This window comes from Columba livia, chromosome 10 (genome assembly GCF_036013475.1).
Source record: "Columba livia isolate bColLiv1 breed racing homer chromosome 10, bColLiv1.pat.W.v2, whole genome shotgun sequence".
Taxonomy (NCBI): domain Eukaryota; kingdom Metazoa; phylum Chordata; class Aves; order Columbiformes; family Columbidae; genus Columba; species Columba livia.
In genome coordinates this window covers 7115611-7136890 of record NC_088611.1, presented here as the reverse complement: position 1 = coordinate 7136890, position 21280 = coordinate 7115611, and the positions used below count along the sequence as shown (strand labels likewise).

The 21280-nt window shown below is 53.7% G+C and overlaps 2 protein-coding genes across 3 annotated transcripts in view; both read left to right on the top strand.

Annotated features, from left to right (window-relative positions):
• The window catches only part of CACNA2D2 (calcium voltage-gated channel auxiliary subunit alpha2delta 2), a 217923-nt gene that overhangs the window by 158785 nt on the left and 37858 nt on the right, over window positions 1–21280 (top strand). For both annotated transcript variants that reach the window (XM_065075143.1, XM_065075144.1), the window contains exon 4: window positions 13371–13430. In XM_065075143.1, coding sequence (XP_064931215.1) covers window positions 13371–13430 — 60 coding nt within the window. The remainder of the gene's footprint in view (window positions 1–13370; window positions 13431–21280) is intronic.
• Window positions 14920–17332, top strand: PRR27 (proline rich 27). The gene is made up of 3 exons (XM_065074429.1): window positions 14920–14946; window positions 15505–15702; window positions 16384–17332. The coding sequence occupies exons 1-3, from the start codon at window positions 14920–14922 to the stop codon at window positions 16588–16590; spliced, it is 432 nt and encodes a 143-aa protein (XP_064930501.1). The 3' UTR covers window positions 16591–17332.

The following is a 21280-nucleotide window of genomic DNA, read 5'->3' as shown; positions in this document are numbered from 1 at the left end:
GAGTCAGGGTGGCAGCGGGCTTGAAGAGCCAGCTGGACAATTTTATGACCATTAATATCATTTGTAGTTATGCAGTCCATGGCTATGATACAAATAATTAAATCTCATGCTTCATAGCCTCAGCTGATCGCTTGCTGCAGTCAGGAATGAATCTCCTACGCAGAGCGTGAGCAACTGATTAACTCTTAGAGAGGTTTCTTTATATCTTCTTCTTCTGGCTTGTTCCTCAGTTTCTCTTCTCCTGGTTGCAGCTCTGAGGCTCAGCACCAGGCATTCCCTTCTCCTCCTTTGCAAAAGCCCAGCAAAAGAGTTGTCCTCCAAAGTACCTTGGCATGGGTGGAGGCAGGACAAGCCTGAGTCTTCCCCAGACTCCCTGCCAGCATCTGCTGTCTGCCCAACATGTCCCATCACCCTGCCCAAGGTGGTGCTGGGCACCTGATGCCTATCAAATTCCTCTCAGTCCTCCCTGCTGCTGTTGTGAGAGGCTCGAGACGCTCAGAGGAATAGCCTGCTCTGAGAAGGCATCCCAGCTCCTGATCTGTAGGCACATATGCCTGCTGAGGGGCATCCTCTGCTCCTGCTGCGAGGTCTTCAGGCCATTTTCTAGTTTACCTTCCAGCATCTGGCAATTCCTAGATCCTGACTGCTCGGGATCTTTCCCTCTGGGCTGCTATTTGTCATCCCCTACCAAGCCGATGTGTGGTCATGGTTTCATTTCACAGAGTTCTTCAGCCTCCTCCTCCTCACCTGGAGAGGCTCCTCCTTCCAGGCTGGAGCCAGTTGAATACACACACATTGTCTCCTTTCTCCACGGCATCCTTCTACCCTGATTTTTAGCATGTTATCTGAGATGTTAGGCTCAGGAGCAGAGCTCACAACACTCCTCCAGGTTTGTCAGCAGCTCTGGCACCCTCGATGTCTTCTCATTTCCCTGAGCAGCCCCTTTATGGGACAATATCCCAGCCAAGCCCAGAAGGCTGAAGATCAGCAGTGCGATAGCAGCAGGTTATTGAGCATCCTTGGCTTACAGGTCACTGTGTCACTGTCCTGTTTAGCCGAGGACAGCAGAGCTGCTGCTGCTGTGCCTCTGTGCCTCATCAAGGGAATCAGGGTGGGAAAACTAAGCAGAGAATATTTTTATATTTTTCCTTCTTTCTCTTTCCTCTTTTTTTTTTCATTCCTAAAGATTGAGTATAATCAGAGCTAATCAGAAAATTATGAGCTGTCTGATTGCTGATTAGATTCCTAATGTTAATATAGTCAAGAAGCCTCTCTTAGTGTTGTATTTTAAGAGAAGTGTAAAAATAACGTCTTAGAAGGAGTGAGCCAGAGCTGCTGGAGCAGCAGGGAACCCAGTGCTGGCTCCGGTGAAGGAGAAGGGGGTTTCACCACTGGCAAGAAGTTCAGGCCAGTAGAGAAGGAAAGGACAGGACCCACCCAAACTCTAACCAGGTGTGTTGGCTTCAAGAGGGCTGCAGAGCCTAGGATAAGGAGCGTAAAACCAGCCCTTCCCATGGGTTAGTCCTTGCACAGAGTCAGACCTAGGAATTTCGCTGCAGTGCTCTGGGAGCAGGCTTGCAGCCTTGTCTTGCGCTTCCCTTCCCAACAAGTTGCATCTTCCCAGATAATTTAGTTCATTCATCTCGCCGTGTCATGGCCCACCTCATCTGCTGCTGCAGGCAAGGGGCAGCCTCAGGTAATGGTGAAAGGGAGCCCAGGGTGTACCCAATGCCCCTGAGTGGGACCGGGACATCTGAACACTGAGCAGATGTCTGAGAGCGAGCATTGGGCAGGAGATGTGTCAGCCAGAGTGTGGCACGGTCTGGTGTAGTCACTGAGATGACAGCATGGGAACTGGGCCAGGTTTTATGCTCTTTCATAGAATCATAGAATAGTTTGGGTGTGAAGGGACCTTCAAAGCTCCTCTAGTCCAACCCCCCCGCCATGAGCAGGGCCATCTTCACCCAGCTCAGGTTGCTCAGAGCCTTGTCCAGCCTGGCCTGGGATGTCTCCAGGAATGGGGCATCCACCACCTCTCTGGACAACCTGGGCAAGTGTCTCACCACCGTCAATTAAAAAAATTTCTTCTTCATGTCTAGTCTGAATCTCCCCTCTTTTAGTTTAAACCCATCACCCCTTGTCCTGTTGTAACAGGCCCTGCTAAAAAGGCTGTCCCTATTTTTCTTGTAGGCTCCTTTTAACGGGAGATGCACTCTGGGCTGCTGGTGAGCACATAGGATGCTCCCACGGGTGCTGGTGAGAGCTGTGGGAAGTCCTTGTCTGCTTGTGCTTGGCTGAGCTGTTGCAAAAAACTTCAGAGCCCTCCAGAAGCAGAATCGAAGAGAGACACTGCGTGCTGGTGGTCCAGGCTTGGGATTTTGTCCTTTCTCCCCATTCAGGCATTGAGGATTGATCCACAGTATCCCCAGCGCTGGGCTGGTGCCTTGAACTGTGCAGGGAAACTGCCAGCTCTTTCCACAACTTTCCTCTCCAGTTGCCATCAGTGCAGCGATAACTCTGCAGCTGAATGGCAGGTATTATGTTCTGGTGCACTAATGTTCCCGTTAATAAGCTCCTTGCCATTCACCGTGTGTTTTACTTTGATTCATCCCGATGGCAGTGCTATATAATGGACTATATACTGTAATTGTCCCCCATTGTCACCACTTAATAAGTTAGTATGATGTTATCGCAGTAATTCGTATAATTTTTTGCAAACTTTGATGAATTATATTTTGTTCTTAGTGAATAAAAAAAAAATCAGGGAATGGTGAAAAGAGGCAGAAGTTAGACAGAAGTCTGCTCTAATTGCAGAGCGGGCTTAATAATACAAATGTCTGCAGCCGACGTCCGGGCTGCTTTTGTTTCTGAGCCTCTGGGAACAGGCCGCTGGGCCAGCTGGGAAGGAGCTGCTGTTAAATATCATTTCTTTTTAAAAACATCTTGATCAGCAGGAACTGGCTCTGTGCTTGGGAGATTCATTTTGCTGTGCTTGCTCTGAACAAGCCCAACATCAAACAGAGCGGATGGGATTTAATTTGATGTCCACAGGCAGAGGTGAGGGGTGATGTCTGTGGGGTGGGTGCAAGAGCCATGAGAATGACAGTCGTGGTGAGCAAGAGAGTGCAGATGGTTGTCATGGTGGTGCACATGACTTGGACATTGCAACAGCCCCAAAATCTACCTGTATATTTTGGGAGGAGTTTGGGCCCCACATTGAGCAACAGCAGAAGGAAAAGCTGTGCTAGAGCCTGGACAAACATCTTCTCCAGATTAGATGTACAACATCTCACCAGGTATTCATGACTTCCAAGTGTTTGTCAGCATCTCAGAGTGCTTATGGCTCCATGTCTGGTAGGGGAAGGAAAGTCCAGAAGGGCTCAAATCCTGAATGTGATGAAAATCAAGGCAGGGAGATGGGTGCCTGGGCTGGAACGCCCGGCTGGGAGGCAGGGAGGGCTCCTCAGCGTCCACGAGGCGGTGGGTAGGGACCTAAATGAGATTTTCCTTGTAACACATGTCCTGACCTTTTTTTAAAAATGAAATCTATTTTATTAATTTTTTCTTTTTTATCAAATCCGTCCGTGAAACATTAAAGATATGACTGCGGAAAAGGTCAAGAAACGTGTAGTTGTTGAAATCTTGTTCCAGTTGATGGCTTTTTCCTTAGGGGAGCTCTTCTGCACCTTCTCCTCCTCCACCTCGGTCTTTAAAACAAAAAGCGACAAAATCACCTTGAATTTTGGATTTACCAGTAATGCTGAAATGTGCTCCTGAAGCAGGACAGGAGGAAGGGCAGTGCAGGCTGCCCAGCAGTGATGCTCCCCTCAGGGAACTGCAGGATCAGGCCAGCATCACCATCTTCTGAGCTGGAAGTGATTTCTCCTGATGAATGCAGACCCCACGAGAGGGCTGTGGCATCTCCAGCCATGCCGGAGCAAGCTGGAGGCCAGCACAGCCAGAAATCCTGCACCCCAGGAAAGGGAGAGGCTCCTCGGGGAACTGGGCTGCAGCGAGGGCACGTCTCGGGTGAAATTAATAAAGATGAAGCTCAAGCCACAGGCACAGCGGTGAATGCGCATTGAGTCCCACTCCTTGCCTTGGGTGGCTCCTTATTAGCTGTGAGAATGAGAGTCAGTCATGTTTGCCGAAGGAAGGGAGCTGAGCTCTCATTACAGGGGGTTTATTAGCACCAGCGCTTTCTGGGTGCCACGTCTGCCAGGCAGGAGCTACATGGCCAGGTTTGCTCCAGGAGGTAAGAGCACTCTCCTTACAAAAGGACCAAGAGGAGAAGAGAAAGAAATGAAAATAAAATAACTGAGTCAGGAGTGGGTCTGTATTGAAGCTCATTGGGTAAATGGTATTAAAGGAACGTTATGAGTCTGTGGAAGCCAGAAAAGGGAGAGATGCAGTTGAAGTGCCCAAGAGTGGGCACAAGACCCCCTTGCATCCATGGTGGTTGTTTGCTGCTGTTTGGTTCCTTCTTTTACAGCAAAGAAGCTGAGTCATGAGTTGGGCTTGCTGTGCTGTGAAAATGCAGAGCCAAATGACACTTATACTTTAGGCTTCAACCAAGAGAAAATAGTTGAATGGAGGCCAAAACCAAAGCAAGAACCACCCTGCCCAAGTCTCATGTTAAGATGACAAGAAGTTGAAGGAGTGGCATCTGGGAGGCTTCTCCTTGCTCTGTGGAAATGCCAGGGACAGAGGGGTGAGCGTTGGGGTCGCCATGGGCTGTCACATTGGGCAGAACAATTTGGTGACCCACAGAGCTTCCACCTCCCTGGAACTTCCCCGTGGTGCCTGGAACTGCTGGGGCTTGATTGCCATTTTTCTGAAAGTTTGAGCAAAGCTGCTTCCAACAACGCTGTTTTTTTTTAGAGCAAAGCAACCACTAAAAAGTCCTTTACAGGATTTTTTGCATCGCAGTTGCTTTTCTTTAGTGTTTTAAACTGGCAATATAAATTGCACTGGTTGTGTTTCTGTTGTAGTGGTAGCAGGGGCCCGAGTTAGTGATCAGTGTGCCTGACCCCTCTCAGGCTGTAGGAAGGTTGCTGGTGGCATTTCGGGACATGAGGGAGACACCACACCTGTCTCTGGAGGGTTTCAAGCCAGGAAGTTTTGGGGCTTCCCTTGGGGCTTGCTGGTGACACAGGATGGTGACATTTTGGTGCATCCAAATGGGATTTCTGCACTCTGAAGATATGGCTAGCCATAAAAGCTTAATAACGGAGGAGCTCTCCCTGCACCGTCATGTGCTGTATGGAAATTCCTGTGTGACAGGAGATAATAAACGAGGTGCTTTTTAAAGCTTGCACATCACAGTGCAACAAGAGGTGATGCCTTAAAATAAATCGATGGTAAGTGGTTTCTAGTGCAAACTTTCTAACAGGCTTTGCTTGGATGAAAGGCAAAGAGCTGAAGGGAAGGATTCCAAAGGCACAAACGGCCTCATCCCTAAGGAGTGTTGAGCTGAGCGCTCACCGGGACGTGGGCACAGCGGCCAGCTGAGATTTGGGTTCCCAGGGGTGCCCTGGCCTGCATCTCACAGGAGATTCTGCTGTTGGTACCATTCAGAGCATTGGCAGGGCAGGGGGAGCCGCTCCTTCAGCTTCTTGTCATCTTAACATGGGACTTATTTCTCTGAAATAAGACAGGATAAGGATAAGGATAAGGAAGGATTTTTTATTTTTTTTTTTTTATTTGAAGACTCTGGCTGCTAAGACCTGGCTGGGCAAATTCCTCCTTCTCCTGCCCAAGTGGCAAGCTGTATCACTTCCTTTTATTTTTTCCTTTATTTTTTTTTAATGTTCCCCCAAGCTCTAAGTAAAATTGATTTTTAAGTGAAACTATCACTTATAATTGCCGCTGAAATGCCTCGTGGTTATTGTAATGGATTTTGAACTGTGACAAGCCCTACTTGATGATCATAGCTGGAGCTCCACAGATTATTTGAGTGTAGTTTAGGGAGCACCGTTGGATTGAATGACTGGAGTTTATCTGAGGAGGAGATGGGGCTGAAGCAGTGGGCTGAGATGCTGACTAACATGTTTGTTGACCCTTCTGACACTGCAGAAGCTGAGGCTGCCCCGGGACCTTGTGCTGTAAAGTGCTGTCTCCCTAATCCCTCTATTGGAGCCATGTCCCTCCAGCCTGCCAAGCCCACCACCCACCCATCCCCAGGGAGCCGCAGTGCTGGGAGGGGGGAAAAGGAGAGGGCAGGAGCGTGGGGCAGCCCTGCCTCCTCGTCCCCAGCCTGACAGACCTCTCACCATTGCATTTCCCCAGCCCTGACCTTCTAACAAATGCATCTTGACCTGAATTATTTCTGGTCATCTGAAACCTTATTGCACAGCAAGTGAGCTGCTCATCACTCAGCAAATGCGAACTGCAGGGGAGAGAGTTCCCAAGCCCTTCCAGCTGTGGCAGAGCTCCGGCAGACCCGCTGCGCTGTGCCAGGATGCCGAGTTTGTGCCCAGCAGCTTGCCCACCCCATCCACACCATGCCAGTGCCACCAAGCACACAGCAGGACCCCGGCATTTGCTGTCCCCAAAGCAGACAATAACAAGAGCCGTGGGCAGCAGTGCTTGCCAGGATTTTAGCTCTGGTATGTGCAGCTGGCAGCCCTCCCGTTAGCAGCTGTGGTGCAGTTACTGGGGGGCTTGGACTGGGATGGACAGCCATGACACTGCTGGGTCAGGTCTGTCCCATCTGCAGCCAGCAAATAGCATTGGAGCCACGTTTGTCGAGTGGTTTGTACCCATCACTCCTCTGCGTGCTGCTGACATGCCCCAGACCTTCAGCATCTACCAGAAGGCTCTCAGGAGCAGGTGCTGGCCATGCCACTGCCCTACATGGGGTCTGCCATGGCTCTGGCTCTGGTTTTGCTCCAGGTTTAACCCTCACTGCTGGCAGGGCTGGCTTTGCAGAGGTGTCCCCCTGCTCATCACCCTCCCAGACCCCAGCAGCGAGCACCAGCTGGTACAACACTGGGGTCTGGAAGCCCTTGAAGGATTTACTACCTGCTATCTAGTATTCACTGGGACTTTATTTGCCCTCCCATGGGCAGGAGAGCACCAGCAGCCAGTGCCAGCTCCAGCTCCATCCTCCCCCGGGAATGAGTTGTATCCGGGTGCCAGAAGAGGAGATACAGGCTCTGGCCACCTCTTTCACTCCATGTGGCCAAGGGAGTTTTTGACAAACAAGTTAGTGCTCCAGCAGAAAAACGCTGCAGCGTGTTTGAAGCTGCTTCCTTGATCAATACTCAGCCGTGGCTGAGCCCACTGCCGACTGGATTTCAGATGACGGCTGTGGGGGTAATAAGAGCCCTGGGATCAACTGTCTCAGAGATTATTAGAGGATGAGATGCTTCACTGCTTTACAGTGTTTACTGAAGATTTATATTCCCGCTGTGTGTGTAAAGAGGTTGTTGTCTTTTGTTACTGGTTGATCATTTTTTTATGATGGTGCGTGCGCTGTGCCATTAGGCTTTGCTTAGGAAGGTGTACAATGAGTTTGGTGAATGAGGAGAGGAGTGACCGGGGACGAGAGAAGAGCTGAGATGGGAACACCCTGGAGCTGGTGGCAGGAGGTGGGACTGTGGTATGGTGAGCAGGTGCCCTCTGCTCCTATGCACACAGGCAGAGTGGGATGGAGATGCATGAATCACATGGAATGGGCTTTTGCCTTTCCAGATGCTCTGTAGTGACAGATGCAGTTTTGTGGTGCCCCATCCATGGAAGGGGGGTTGGTGCCAGAGGAGAGGGCTTATGCCATCCTCATTCCTCCATTGTGGAGGAGGAAGAGCTGCAAAAGCAGCTCCCAAGGGGTGTTCCTGCCTGGGGCTTGGGTTCCTTGGCTTCATTGTGTATGTTTGTTTTTCACCTTCTCATCTTAACTTTTTACCTGTGTTTACTCACTTTGGGAGGAGAGCTGGGATGATGAGATGCTGTGTGCATCTCTTTGGCCCAGTAACACATGGCTGTTTAATCTCCAGCAAAGATCTCTCTTCCCAGCTGTGTGCTCAGGTGCGGGAGGTTAATACGCTTCACGCTGTTCAGGAGGCGCTGAGATGAGGGTGATACCAGTGGCACAGAGGGAAGTTAAATGAAGGCTTAGCAGAAGCAGCTCCCTCTCAGAACAAATGCTCCTGGGCACATCAGCTGTTGCGTAGTGGTCATCACCAGGCCCTTCCTCACCAGCTGTGGTGAGAGGCCAGGGAAACCATCCCAGGCCCCTGAGGAGCATCCCTCATCATCAGCACAGGTGTGCGGTACTCTGCTTCTGTGGGAAGGCTTGGGACACAGGGACAGCATTGCTGCTGTCGCACAGGGCTGCTCAGTCTCGTCTTGCAGAGTGTTTGCTTTAATCCTGTTTTATAAATCCAACCTTGGCCTTTGGCCTCCTCGTCTCAGCTCTGGTCTCTGCTCTGCTGCCTCCCAAGTTAAACCCACTGATGTGACTGAGGCACGAGCAGCCAGGACACACGTACTGCCTTGTGGGGGCTGGGAGGAGAGAATAAGCAAACTTTTGGACCAGTTTCTCATGGAAAGCTGCTGTGCAAAGTTGGAGCAAGGCAGGAGAGCCGTGGATGTGATGTGGGAGAAGGGGTGAGAAGGTGGGTAGTTGCTATCATCAAGGACAGTCCCCTTTGTGTGCTGGCTTCTCAAGCAGTGGGGATGCTCACAGCAGGGACTGTCCCCTCTGCCCAGAGAGGAGGTTGAGGTCCCTGCCTGCACCAGCTCCCGCGCTCAGAGTGTTTCCCACCACCTGCTGCCCAGTAGCTTTGGGGTGTCTGTCCAGCTGCCCCCCAAAAGGTGCTGCTGTGGATGAGCACGTGTGGGTGAGCTGTGCTCAGGACGGATGGACGGGTGTGTGTGATCCTGTGGGCAATCAGGGCTGAGAAACAAGGTCCTGGAGCAAAGCAGGGAAAGAGCAACAGCCATGCATTTTGAGGTGCCATCCTCTAGACAGACCAAAGGTCACCCACCTCATCTCCCCCTCTCTTTTCCCATGAGGCTGTCAGGAGGGTAGACGCACACCTGGCTGTACCGCTTTCACTATCGCCTGCCTGTCGTGAGCCCATGCCATCCCAGAGGTTCCATAATCCTGGGCGAGTTGGTGTGCTGAGCTCCTGACGGACCTGCCCGGGTGAGCAGCGAGGCAGAGAGGAGCGCTGTGCGGAATACAAAAGAGGCCGAGGTGCGATAAAGCCCAGGCAGCACCTTCCCCCTCACAGACTCTGCCATCGGGATCTCCAGACACCAATCCCTTGCAAATCTCCTGCTGGCCTTTTATGACCTGCAGAGTCGTTTCAATTTGGTGTTTTCAGCCTCTAAATCTCCTGTCCTTAGCCCTCAGTGACTTCTGGGGAAAGAACTGCGCTCCTTAAAGTGCCACGGCCAGGGCAATCCCTGCACCAGAGTCTACTGGAAATTTGCAGCTATTTCACACCCATGCCTTATTTTTGGTAATTTCTCTAATTTTTCTTGCTGTTGGAACCCCACAATTGGCAACTCCAGGACCAAAGCCGCCAGGAGAATTTGGTGGCTATCGTGTACAGGCATGAGACCCCTGCCCAGCTCCCTGGCACGCTGCCTGCATCCCGGGCATCTACAGTCCCTGCATGCAGCGCACCTTGAGACGGACTGATTGATCTGTAACACTTGAAAAATAATGGTTTAACGATTATTAAGGATTAGAAATAATCCTTGAGCTGTATTGATCACGATAACATTATTCATGATAAACTCATTTGGCATTAATGGGGATGTCCTGCAACAGTGCATGGTTCCGCACATCCCCGTCACTTTTTCGGGGGAAGATGTGGCTGGGGAGGGGTTGCTGGAGCAGCAACACCTTCCTGGCCCTAACACATATCTCCAGGCACTGCTTGTGAGCAAACCTGTCCCAAACAGCCCCCTCAGGGACCCAGTCCTTGCTGTAGTGGTTTTGGAGGGTCCCAAATCCAGCGATCACCCATCCCATTCATACCAGCAGCCAGTCTCTGGGCAGGGGCTGAGTGGGGCTCCCTCTAGCACCAGCCAAGGCTGGGATGCGGGGCTGTTCCCATGGGAGCCCTCCAACACAGCATCGCTTCAGGCTTGTTCCCCAGCAGGGATGGAGTCAGGGAGAGGGTCCCCTGCCGCAGAGCAGGGTGGCTGGCTGCTGGCCTGGTCCCTCTTTCCTCCCAGTCCCTGTCTCAATCACAGCACAAAATGCCTTTAGCAAGGAAAATGCTGCAGAAGCAGCAGCTGGGGGGGCTCTGGGAGCACTTCTAGCAGGGTGGGTGTCCGGCGGCAGCCCGGAGCTGGCACAGCAACCTGCCATGGGCTCCCTGTCCCTGCAACATGCTATTTATCAAACAAGAACATCTGGATTGATGTTTTTTTAAAAAAACAAAGTTATGTCAACATTGACTTTGACAAATTGGTATTTTCCAGAGGAAAAATATCTTCCATTGAAGTGTCGTTCCTGGGTGTAGCCGTCCCTTACTGCACCATTTGCAGCCCTCCAGGCACTTCACACAAGACGATGAATAGTTAAAAGATGTCCATAAATCTTACCCCAGCCCATAATAAACAAACACGCTCTTATCAAGTATAGAAAAATGCATATTTCATCACTGCTGCCTTAAACGCAACTCGGAATAAATGCTTGCCTTTAATCAGCCTTCTCAATATATAAACAGAGCACAAAAGCTTGGGGGGATGAGGCACAGAATTGGGCCACAGCTTTTCTAGGTGGCTCTGGAGATGCAGGACTGTGGCTGCGCAGGTGAGCCCACCACAAAACTGCCCTGAAAATTAACGTTATTTGGCTTTTCTCTCCGGCTACATGTTGGCTTCTATTCTTTTCACTCTGCCACCAGAGCCATCGCTATTTTGCTTGAATGCTCAGTTCATAACTGATCTTTCCTCTTGGATGCTGGCCATTGAAAGCAAGCACTTTTTTTTTTTTTTTAAGTCCAGACTGAAAAAAGATAAACCAGAAGAGTTTCAACCAGTGTATGCTGAAATTATCTAGTGATGGATATGTGTTTCTCCGCATGTGATAAGAACAAGCTGCGTTCTCCGGCTGGGGAGGGCCAGATTCATGTCTTCCACTCATTGCCTTGTGTTTGAGTACCTGTGCTTTGCTGTGGTCCTGGTAACCCAGCACCCACCGTCATCGCCCTGCACCTGCCACACTGCCAGGGCTGGTGCTGCCGGGGCTGGTGCTGCTGTCCTGCAGGCAGCGGGGCTTCCTTTCCCCCGAGCATTGCTTAGAAGGGCTGAGGCATTTTGCATCCCCTTGTGCTGATGGAAGCGCTGGAGAAACTGGTGACAGCGGGGATGGTGGCTGCGGCACATGTGGCTATGGCCAGAGCTCCTGCCCACCTGTTTGGAGATCATCATCTTGTGTGCGTGCTGTTATAGCCAGGCACCCTCCAGACCCTGGGGAATTAAATTCCCAGGGATGTAGCTGGACTTCACTGCCACCCGGATGGGCTTGCACCAGGGTTCCAGGTCACTGCTGAGCAAAGAAGTGCTGTTTTGTTCTGTGATTTGTGGTTCACAGTGGGAAGGTCAGGCTTGTAATAGCACTGGGAGTCTTACGTGTGTCTGTGTGGTGCTCCACAGGCTGTGATTTGGGGTTGTTGTTTGGCCCAGGATGTCACCCTGTTGTCAATACCCCTTCCTTCTCCTCCCAGCTGATTTGGGGGGTTAGAGATGGCCAGGGCTCCCCTCCCTCACTGTGCTTTAGCTGCTGGCATCACCTGTGTGGAGCAGAGCACGGAGCAAAGCATGTCCCATCCCACATGGAAACATGGAGCAGGCAATGCAACAGTGCCTGCTGTAAGGGCACATCTTTGCTTGACGTGTCTCCTGCTGAGTCACCAGGAAGCCTTCCTGGGCTGCAACAGCCTTGTCAGCCTCATGGCTAGTTAAACCGGTACAGATCAGCCACTCAGACCCTGGAGCTGAGACCTCCACAGTGTGTATTCTCCTGGAGCTTCGTACAGCCGATGGCTGGTGGGGAGCAGGTGGGCTGTGCCAGGTGCTACGGGGCTGTGAAGATAAACCCTGTGCCCCTGTGAGTGACGAGGTGCCCGTCACCCCAAGGTCCAGATGGCCCTTGACTGCATGGGCTGGCTCAGGATGCCATGTCACCTCCAGCTGGGCTTTGGTGCTGATGGGGTGCACAGCCTTGGCACGCAGCTGCCTGCACCCCCTAGGCCTAGGGCTGGTCAAGGGACAGAGGGAAAACTCCGGGTCACTTGTTTTGCTCTCAGCTTTGTTTTCTTAGTGCTGCAGAGCAGATCCTATTGGAAAGCCTGGAGCTCCCGCCCTGTCTGTCCCCTTTGGCTCCATTAAAGACCAGATTGCAGCTTCTCCCCACCTCTGCCTGTACCCCCAGGACTGTTGGGCCTCCAGCCCTGCCATGCTGCACTCTCTGTGGTGACCGGGCTGTTCTGGCTGAGCCTGAGCCCAGTGAAGCCACCCTGGTGCTGAGCATCACCCCGTCCTGCTCCTGGCAAGCCCTCGTTCCTCTGGCTGCACCAGTACAGGCAGCAGCCTGCCCATGCTGCCTGCTGCCTCCAGAGACATCAGAATGGAGACACTTGTATCTCCTTTGGAGCCACATGAGCTTTAGCAGGAGATGGTTGTGTTTGCCCCAGCCTCGGGTGAGACTGGCTGGGCAGCTCAGCCCTGAAGCCCCCGCTGCAGGCAGCAATTGCAGGCAGAGCTGCCGCCTCTTGTAGCTTGTTCCTCTCCTGCTCGCCAGCTCCCTGGGAGTGCTGGGGTGTTGCACACATACTCTGTGCCACCGAGCCAATGACCCTGAGCATGTGACGGGATGAAGGAGGGCATGAGCAGGTGGAGGGGTTAATCTGGGTGGGCAGCCATACACCTCTGGGCCCCAGTGCTGCAGCATTTTGAAGGGGTTTTTGAAGCATTTTTGAAGGGTCTGCCCTGCCCAGCAGAGAGTTGTGGCCTGTTGGTGCAGGGACTGGGGTTTAGCCCTTGCCCTGCTCCACAAATGAGACTGCTGAGCTCCTGTGGTAATGGCTGTGATGGCTCAGCCCTGGTTGAGCTCGAGGAGCAGCAATTCCTCTGGAGATAAGAGCTTGCTCCGGGAAAGGCGGGAACAAGCAGAGAAACACTGGCTGTCCATGCCTGGGACATCCTTCTCCAGGTGTCACTGCCTGCATGCTGCCTCCTGCCCTCTGACTGTGTGGCAGAGAGGTGTTGGGGTCCCAGAGGATCCCCAAAACAGAGGGAGGGAGGGTGCTGGGACAGCACCCACACTCCTGGGTGGATGTGGGCCATGCCCAGCTCTTCTCACTTTTCTTCGGCTCACTTCCCTTCTCCTGTTTGCTTTACAGAGACTTGCCAATGCGGCGGAGAAGTTCCAGAAGGCTCATCACTGGCAGGACAACATCCGGGTAAGGCTCTTTGCATCCTGGCCACTGCCGCCCTCTTCCCTCCTGGTGCTGAGTTCCATGGAGGCTCCAGCCTTGGGGATGATTCCTGGCACAGGAATCCGCTCCTCGTCCCATCCTTGCTCCCATCCCTCGCTGCATCCTTCCCTCCTTGCCCGTGTTCTTGGCTCGATCAGGAGCTACCGCTTGCTGTGCCACACTGCTCAGCATGCAGGCTGCCCCAGCACCACTGCCTGCCACTGCTAATGAGTGCAAATGAAGTGATTTTGAGCTCATTTCCAGTGCTTGCTCTAAGAATGCAGGAGGTGAAGGTCAAGCTGGCAGCTCAGTGCTGAGGGTGTGGAGACCGAGGAGATGCTCACTCACTGGCTGTCTCTGGCAGCTGGTGGGTTTGGTGCTGACAGGGGTCTTGTGTGGGGTGATCCAGCTTGTCCGTGGCACCTGCCAGCAGCTGTGGTGGGGGCTGCTGCTGTGGGAAGGAGCAATCTGGGCTGGGAGAGTGAAGATGCGAGTTTAATGATTGCATTTGACTTTGTAATTCTGGCAGTGATAGCGCTCAGCGGGAGCCTGAAGGATTCTGCCTGGAAATGCTCTCAAATTATAACAATAATACAAAAGGAAGGAAAGATTGTTTTCCTTCCAGTGCAAACCGAGTCTACAATAAAAAATACTCCTGAGCCACCCAGCACCTTCCTCTGCATCAGGCTGGATCTAGCCTGGCCCCAGGGAACCCCCTGCAGTCACTGAGGGGACAGGTTGGGCTCAGCCCCACTCCCAGATCTTGCTGGTGTGTTTTGGGGGGTATTTCTGTGACTGCAATCCGCTCAGGGAGGAAAAGAAGGGAAGACCTGGAGCCACATCCCCTCTTGCAGACCCTCCTGCCATTGGCAATGACCACCAGGGTTTGATGTGGAGAGGAGGAGACAGGAGGAACAGAAGGGAAGGCAACGTGATGAGTTGCTTGGCTTTTGTTTGCTTGTGGCTGGTTCTCATCCCATCGGGAGCTGTGTGCCACAGGCACCAGCGAGGCTGAGCTCACAGGGGCCTCCCATAGTAGACGCAGCCTCACTCGGGAGAGATGAGGTGTCCCTGAGAGCCCTCCCGTCCAGCAGACAGCCGTCATCGGCACCAACGGTCACCGAGACATTTCTGTATGCGAGTGCTGCCAAACTGCTGTCACCTCTTCCCAGGAGGCTGACGGAGGGGAGGTTTGGAGGGCAACGAGGTTTGGTGATGGGATCACTGGTGCCTTGCCAGTGCCTGGAGCAAGATCTCCCTTTGTACTGCCTGCACAGCTAGTCCAGAGTGACCATGTCCCCGGGGGGCACAACAAAAGCTGGATCCTCCTCTTCACCAGCCCCCAGGGGCAGTCCCGGCTGCCAGGACACCCTTTGCTGCAGGCTCAGGGCTGCAGCACCGACTGGGCAATGGGCATCACCACAGGTTCTCACCTCCATCCCTAGTGCTGGCCAGATCATGTGTCCTCTGGATCATGAGCCCCAAGGTGTCGGATGCCCAGGTAGAACACAAAGCTTGGCCACAGACACCCTGGGGACATCGTGGTGGCCCCATGCACCCTGCCCTGGGCTGACATCCAAAGTGGATGCCCCATGGCCATGGCATAGGCAGGGTGGGCAGAGATGCAGCAAAATCCCTGTGTTTTGCAGTGGTCCCCTAGCTTCTGCTCATCCCCTGCTGCAGAGCCCCTCCACAGCCCCAAAGAGCTCCCCCTTCACCCAGACCCAGCTGCCTTCCCCTGCGAGGGGATGACAGTTGGGATACAAAACACACTGAGAAAGGCTGTAGCACTGGGAGACTCTTGGCTCGTTTTGCCATTCATGGCACAAACCTTTCAGAAATCCACTTTCGTAGAAAAAATATTTTTAATAGCACTGTTTGCAACCACTTAATCAAGGTAATTAGGAGCGAGTCAGCCAGAAACAATGTGCAGCCATGCGTCACCACAGAGCTCGCCACAGCTTTATCAGGACAGCGCAGACCCGGCTGGGACACTTGATGGACTGGCCCAGCTCTGTGCAGAACACCTGGAGTACTGGACATTTTCTCCCTCCAGCAGACAGCCCAGTCTGCCTCAGCCCAGTCTGCCTCAGCCCAGCCCGCCTCAGCCCAGCCTGCCTCAGTCCTGCCTGCCTCAGCCCAGTCTGCCTCAGCCCAGTCTGCCTCAGGCCAGTTCACCTCAGCACTGCCTGCCTCAGCCCTGCCTGCCTCAGCCCAGCCTGCCTCAGTCCTGCCTGCCTCAGCCCAGTCTGCCTCAGCCCAGTCTGCCTCAGCCCTGCCCACCTCAGCCCTGCCCGCCTCAGCCCAGTCCGCCTCAGCGCTGCCTGCCTCAGCCCAGCCTGCCTCAGCCCAGCCTGCCTCAGCCCAGCCCGCCTCAGCACTGCCTGCCTCAGCCCAGCCCACCTCAGCCCTGCCCACCTCAGCCCTGCCTGCCTCAGCCCTGCCTGCCTCAGCCCAGCCCGCCTCAGCCCAGCCAGCCTCAGCCCAGCCAGCCTCAGCCCTGCCCACCTCAGCCCTGCCCGCCTCAGCCCAGCCAGCCTCAGCCCAGCCAGCCTCAGCCCTGCCCACCTCAGCCCTGCCCGCCTCAGCCCAGCCTGCCTAAGCACTGCCCTCCTCAGCCCTGCCCGCCTCAGCCCAGCCAGCCTCAGCCCAGCCAGCCTCAGCCCTGCCCACCTCAGCCCTGCCCGCCTCAGCCCAGCCAGCCTCAGCCCAGCCCGCCTCAGCCCAGCCTGCCTTAGCCCAGCCTGCCTCAGCCCTGCCTGCCTCAGCCCAGCCTGCCTAAGCACTGCCCTCCTCAGCCCTGCCCGCCTCAGCCCTGCCTGCCTCAGCCCAGCCTGCCTCAGCCCAGCCTGCCTCAGCCCAGTTTGCCTCAGCAGTGCCCTCCTCAGCCCAGCCTGCCTCAGCCCTGCCTGCCTCAGCCCTGCCTGCCTCAGCCCAGCCCACCTCAGCCCAGCCCGCCTCAGCCCAGCCCGCCTCAGCCCTGCCTGCCTCAGCGCTGCCTGCCTCAGCACTGGTTACCAGGTGGGGCAGAGGGACCGAGGGGCTGCATAAATGGCTCTTGTTGCTAGGGTTGTTTGAACCACCTTTGCCATCCTTTGTCTGTGAACCAGCAGGGCACGGTCAGACCTGCGTACAGCATCAGTGACACTGGCTCTGCTGCTGCTCCCAGCATGTTGCTGGTTGCTGGCACGGGTAGCGGGCACGGATGGGGGTGGTGCAGCATCCCCAACTCCTCCTCTCCTCACTTCCCAGCGAGTGGCTCGTTCTCTCTGGCCACAGCTCTCCCCTCCTCTCCCGGCGTGTCGCACCTTAACCCCATGCTGGAGTCAATGATAGATTGCACCGAGCGCAGTTATTTTTGTGTTTCCATGCGAAGGCGCCGGCAGATGCTGTGTGTTTGCACTGCATTAGTGCTAATGGCAGCACCGTTAAACCTCACTGCAGATGGGTTGCTATGGAAGTCCAGAGGAAAATGAAGCAGGAGCAGGAGCCCGAGCAGCTGGGAGGCTGCTGCCAACAATTGCTTATGATCCATCTCTATGGGGAAAGTTTCTTTTTTCTCCGTTTTTTTTCACCTTTCCCAGCCGTGCACCAGCTGTGCTGGCCTTTCCAAAGGCGCTGAGTTCAGCATCCTGCTTCAGGGTCTTTGCAAAGTGCTTCGTCCTTCCCAAACTGCTCCCCGTACTGTCCTGCTGTGTCCTTACTCCATGTCCTTGCCCACCCTCAGGCCGCCACATGTCCCAGCCAGGCCAAGCTGGGGCCATGTCCCCTTGTGTCCCCAGAGCTCTCCTGCAGGCCGGAGCACTTTCCTTGGCCGAAAGCAATCATAGAATCATAGAATCATTTTCGTTGGAAGAGTCCCTCAAGATCATTGAGTCCAACCATTAACCCAACACTGGCACTAGCCCGTGTCCCCAAGGACCTATATCTCCATCTTTTAAACCCCTCCAGGGATGGTGACTCCACCACTTCCCTGGGCACCCTGTTCCAATGCCTGACAGCTCTTTCTAGGAAGAAATTTTTCCTAATTCCAGTCTAAACCTCCCCTGGCGCAACTTGCCCCGTGGTCGCCCATGCCATGGCACCAGTGCACCCCTCACATTGTCTCTCTGTCTCGTGTCACCCCAGGGCTGGGTGGCAGCTCAGAGTGACACAGTGGGTAGGGACAGGGGCACAGCAGAGCAGGCTGCAGTACAGGGCTGATGTGTCCCCCTACATAATTTGGAGTGGAGAGAGGCCGTGTACTTCTCCCCCCGCACAGCGAGGGTCTCTGGGTATGTGCATCCACCCACTGGCAAAGGCTGGTGGAGGCCTGGAAAGGAGAGAGCTGCATCCCAGTGCCGTGGGATGGGCTCCCACCACAGGACACTGGGATCACCCAGCACTGGTGTGATAAGAGACCACAAAAAGCTCCCAGTTTGCAGTGGCATGGCCAACCAGTTTTCCCAGTAAGAAGCTTCTGGTCTCGGGCTCGTATCCGGGGTCTGCAGGGCTCTGGGTGCTGCAGCTGAGACAGCCTGGCTCTGCTTCATGCAGAGCCACAGGGATCTGTCCCTCGAGGCACATCAGGGCTGTCCACGGCTCTAAATGTCCCCAGCCATGTTCCCCAGCTATGGCAGCAGTGCTGAGCCCCCTGTGCAGACCGTCCCCAGCAGCAGATGAAGGTGCCAGGGCTGCAGCCCACACCATTATGCTATTTACCAGCTTTCCATCCTCTGTTTGCCACCCTGCTCAGGCAACAAACCTACAGAATGTACCTATGAAAACACTGGAAGGTCACATTGAGGTTTTTGCTGCCATCCTTTGTATCCGTCCTCACTGACAAGCTGCCGTGCTGCCCATGGGGCATCCCAGCCGCCACCCCGTTCTCCCAGCTCCTCTCCACCTGCACACTCCACTTCCCTCCAGGATTCTCCAGTGCCCTGGGTGCTTTTCCAGACCTTCAGCCCCATCCCAGCACCACTGGTTGGGGCTCAGGTGTCCCACACCCCCACAGCACACAGGAGCAGCAGCTGTGTGACCGGAGAGACGCTGTCAAAGGCTCAGGTCTGTGCCACCAGCCATGAAACAAGTCCCAGGGCATCATCATCACTGTGTGTTGGTCTGCTGGGGCAGACAGAACTTCTTGTCCCTTTAAAGGGACACTCTAACGCTGCGGAGAGCCATTCCCCCATTTATGTGTGCTTGGCAGGATTATATAAATTGCCTTTAAAAGTTGACTTCTTTATAAGCCATTTTCTGCTTCATAAAATGTTTATTACTGTTGTTTTTCTCACAGTTCTTCTTCCTCACTGCATTTTCCATCGCTATACTGGGAAACTCCCCCCTTCCTCTGCCTGCTGCCCCACTGCCTCCCACCTCTCCCCACCTTTCGGATGCTGGAGATGGATGTTTGAAGGGTCAGAGTCCAGCATGCCTTTTCTCCCTGTGAAGGAAAAAATTGATTGATACATTGATTTGTGGATGTAAGAACTGCTGGGAATAGGGTTTAACTGCTGGGCACAGCACAGATTGTTTTGGGGTGCAGAGATGTGCATGAAGGTGGCAGAGGGAGCACGAGCAGCCCCACACCGCTGCCCCCATCCATAACCCCTGCCTGCAAGCACACAAGCGAACAACAAAGCCCAGATAATTTCAAGCTCCATTAGAAACGAAACTCTGGGGGAAAAAGGATCACTGTTTGCTAAATGGGGAAGGACAGGAGGAATAACAGAGATTTCACTCCCGGCTGCCTGAGAAAGGTGAGGAATAAAGCGGGGGGAGGTGGCGGCAGTGCTGAGTGCCCCCCCACCCTGCACAGCCCTGGGTGCCACATCCCTCCAGGCGCATGGTGATGCCACCGGCTGCTCCATCCGGCATCACCGCACTGTGCCCAGTGCATGTCCGCGGTGGCCGGGCACGTCACGTGTGGGCAGCGGTGGCTATTCCTGTGGGTTTGCTGTGGCGATGCAGGCAGGGCTTTGTGTTCAAAGTGACGGTAGAAGGACGAACACCAGCTCCTTATCCCCCTTTCATTTTTCTCCTCCTTTAATTACAGATCCTACTTATCGGCCAAGAACAGAAAGATTGTCGCCGTAACCTTGCACTTGCCCTTGTAGAAGGTTTACCTAAAAAGTTAGAAAATAAAATCAAATACTCTAATTTGCAGTCATCTTGCCATTTCAAACCCAGTTTTCATTACAGCACAGAAAGTGCATTGAAGCTGTGTTTATAACCCCCTTTTAGATAACAAATCACATTTTCTTTTGGCTGGCGAGTGTGTAGAATTGATATTTTTTTTTTTCAGTTTAATGGGTTTGTGTGTTCAGGAATGATCTCCATCAACTGAGAGTCTTTATTGTGTTTGATATAATGTCAGCTTTCATTACGCTTGGAGAATTACTGTGTTAAAGCACCAACCTTGCTGCAGCGCCATTCTGGCCGCAACACAGAACACAAAAATCATTCACAAAAACCCCATGTTGGTGCGGTTCCCTCTTAAAAACTAAGGATGGGGTTCGAGAGGGCTCCCCTCACCTCCACTCTGCAAGATGGCCAGGCCACCCGTGGTGGTCCAAGGGGTGTAGTGGTTTGGTGCAGGGGCTGCCAGCTTTCCTCCCAGTGCTGCCATCCCATCCCATCCCATCCCATCCCATCCCATCCCATCCCACCCCATCCCATCCGTCAACAGCAGGGCAGGGGGTCCCTGCCACCCTCTGGCTCTGGGTGGGTGCTGGTGTCCCCGTGGTGCCTGGGTGCAGCTGAGGGGAGAGGCAGCTGCGTCTCATTCAAGGCAGGCTCAAAGGAGCAGGAACAGATGGGAGATGCTTGTAAAGAAGAATAGTCAGAGAGGCGTCATCAGATAAAACATCTTACTGGGGAGATGAAAAAAATGTTGATGGGTCACTTAAATATTTCCCCAGCTCTGTCAGAGAGGCAGAGGGAGGAAATTGCTTTTTAAAAAAAAGATGCCAAGGCAGATTATGATGGCTGTTCCCACCTGTCCTGGCTAACGTGTTCAGTCTCTGTGGCTGGATGGGATGCAAGGGGCCTCGCGTGGCGAGGGCAGCAGGAGAGGCATGGTCCCCACCAGGTTCATCCTGGGTTCATCTGACAACCCATGATGAGTTGGGCCAATCATGGATATTTTCCTCTTTCTAGGAACTGGCAAAGGATTCATCATGATGCATATGGACAAGGACAGCTCTAGCGCTGTGGAAATAAAGGGTGCAGCCCCTACCAGCCACTGCCTGTGTTTCTTATGATGGCCAGAGCCTGGCGTGGCTGTGATTGCAGGGAGGAATTTCTCCCAGGAATTCATCTGGTTCCTTTGGGAGGCTGTTCCTGGCTGTGGCCCGTGCACCGCCCCATGGTAGCTGTTGCAGAAACACTTTCTTTGCCTTGTCACACAGCTGAGAAGGCTGCTGTGCTTCTGGCAGGACTGGGAGACCTTAGGCTGAGCCCTCACCTGGCTGAGAACTCCAGCCTCAATTGCCAGCTGGAGCAAACTAGCCAGCACAGATCCATCCCCAGGCATGGCCATCAGTGCATCCCATCCTGCTCCTCCCGTGGGCTTGGCAGGGGCAATGCTGCCGTGGGAACACGCTGTGTCCCCATGTTTGTCCCCTGCTGCCACTTGGCCTTAGCACAGACGCGAGGCTGTGGGTGCTGCAAGCGCCATAGGATCTGCGGGAACTGCAGGGTATCTTCCATACAGATGGTGCAACTATAAGCAAAATCTGTTGCTATTTCTGTGTGCTTAATGGTTTAGGAATGTGGATAACTCCCTAAATATTCACTGCCTGTTTTAAGTGCTGATGGCAGAGGAAAGACCTGTGGGTGAGCTGAGCCACCGG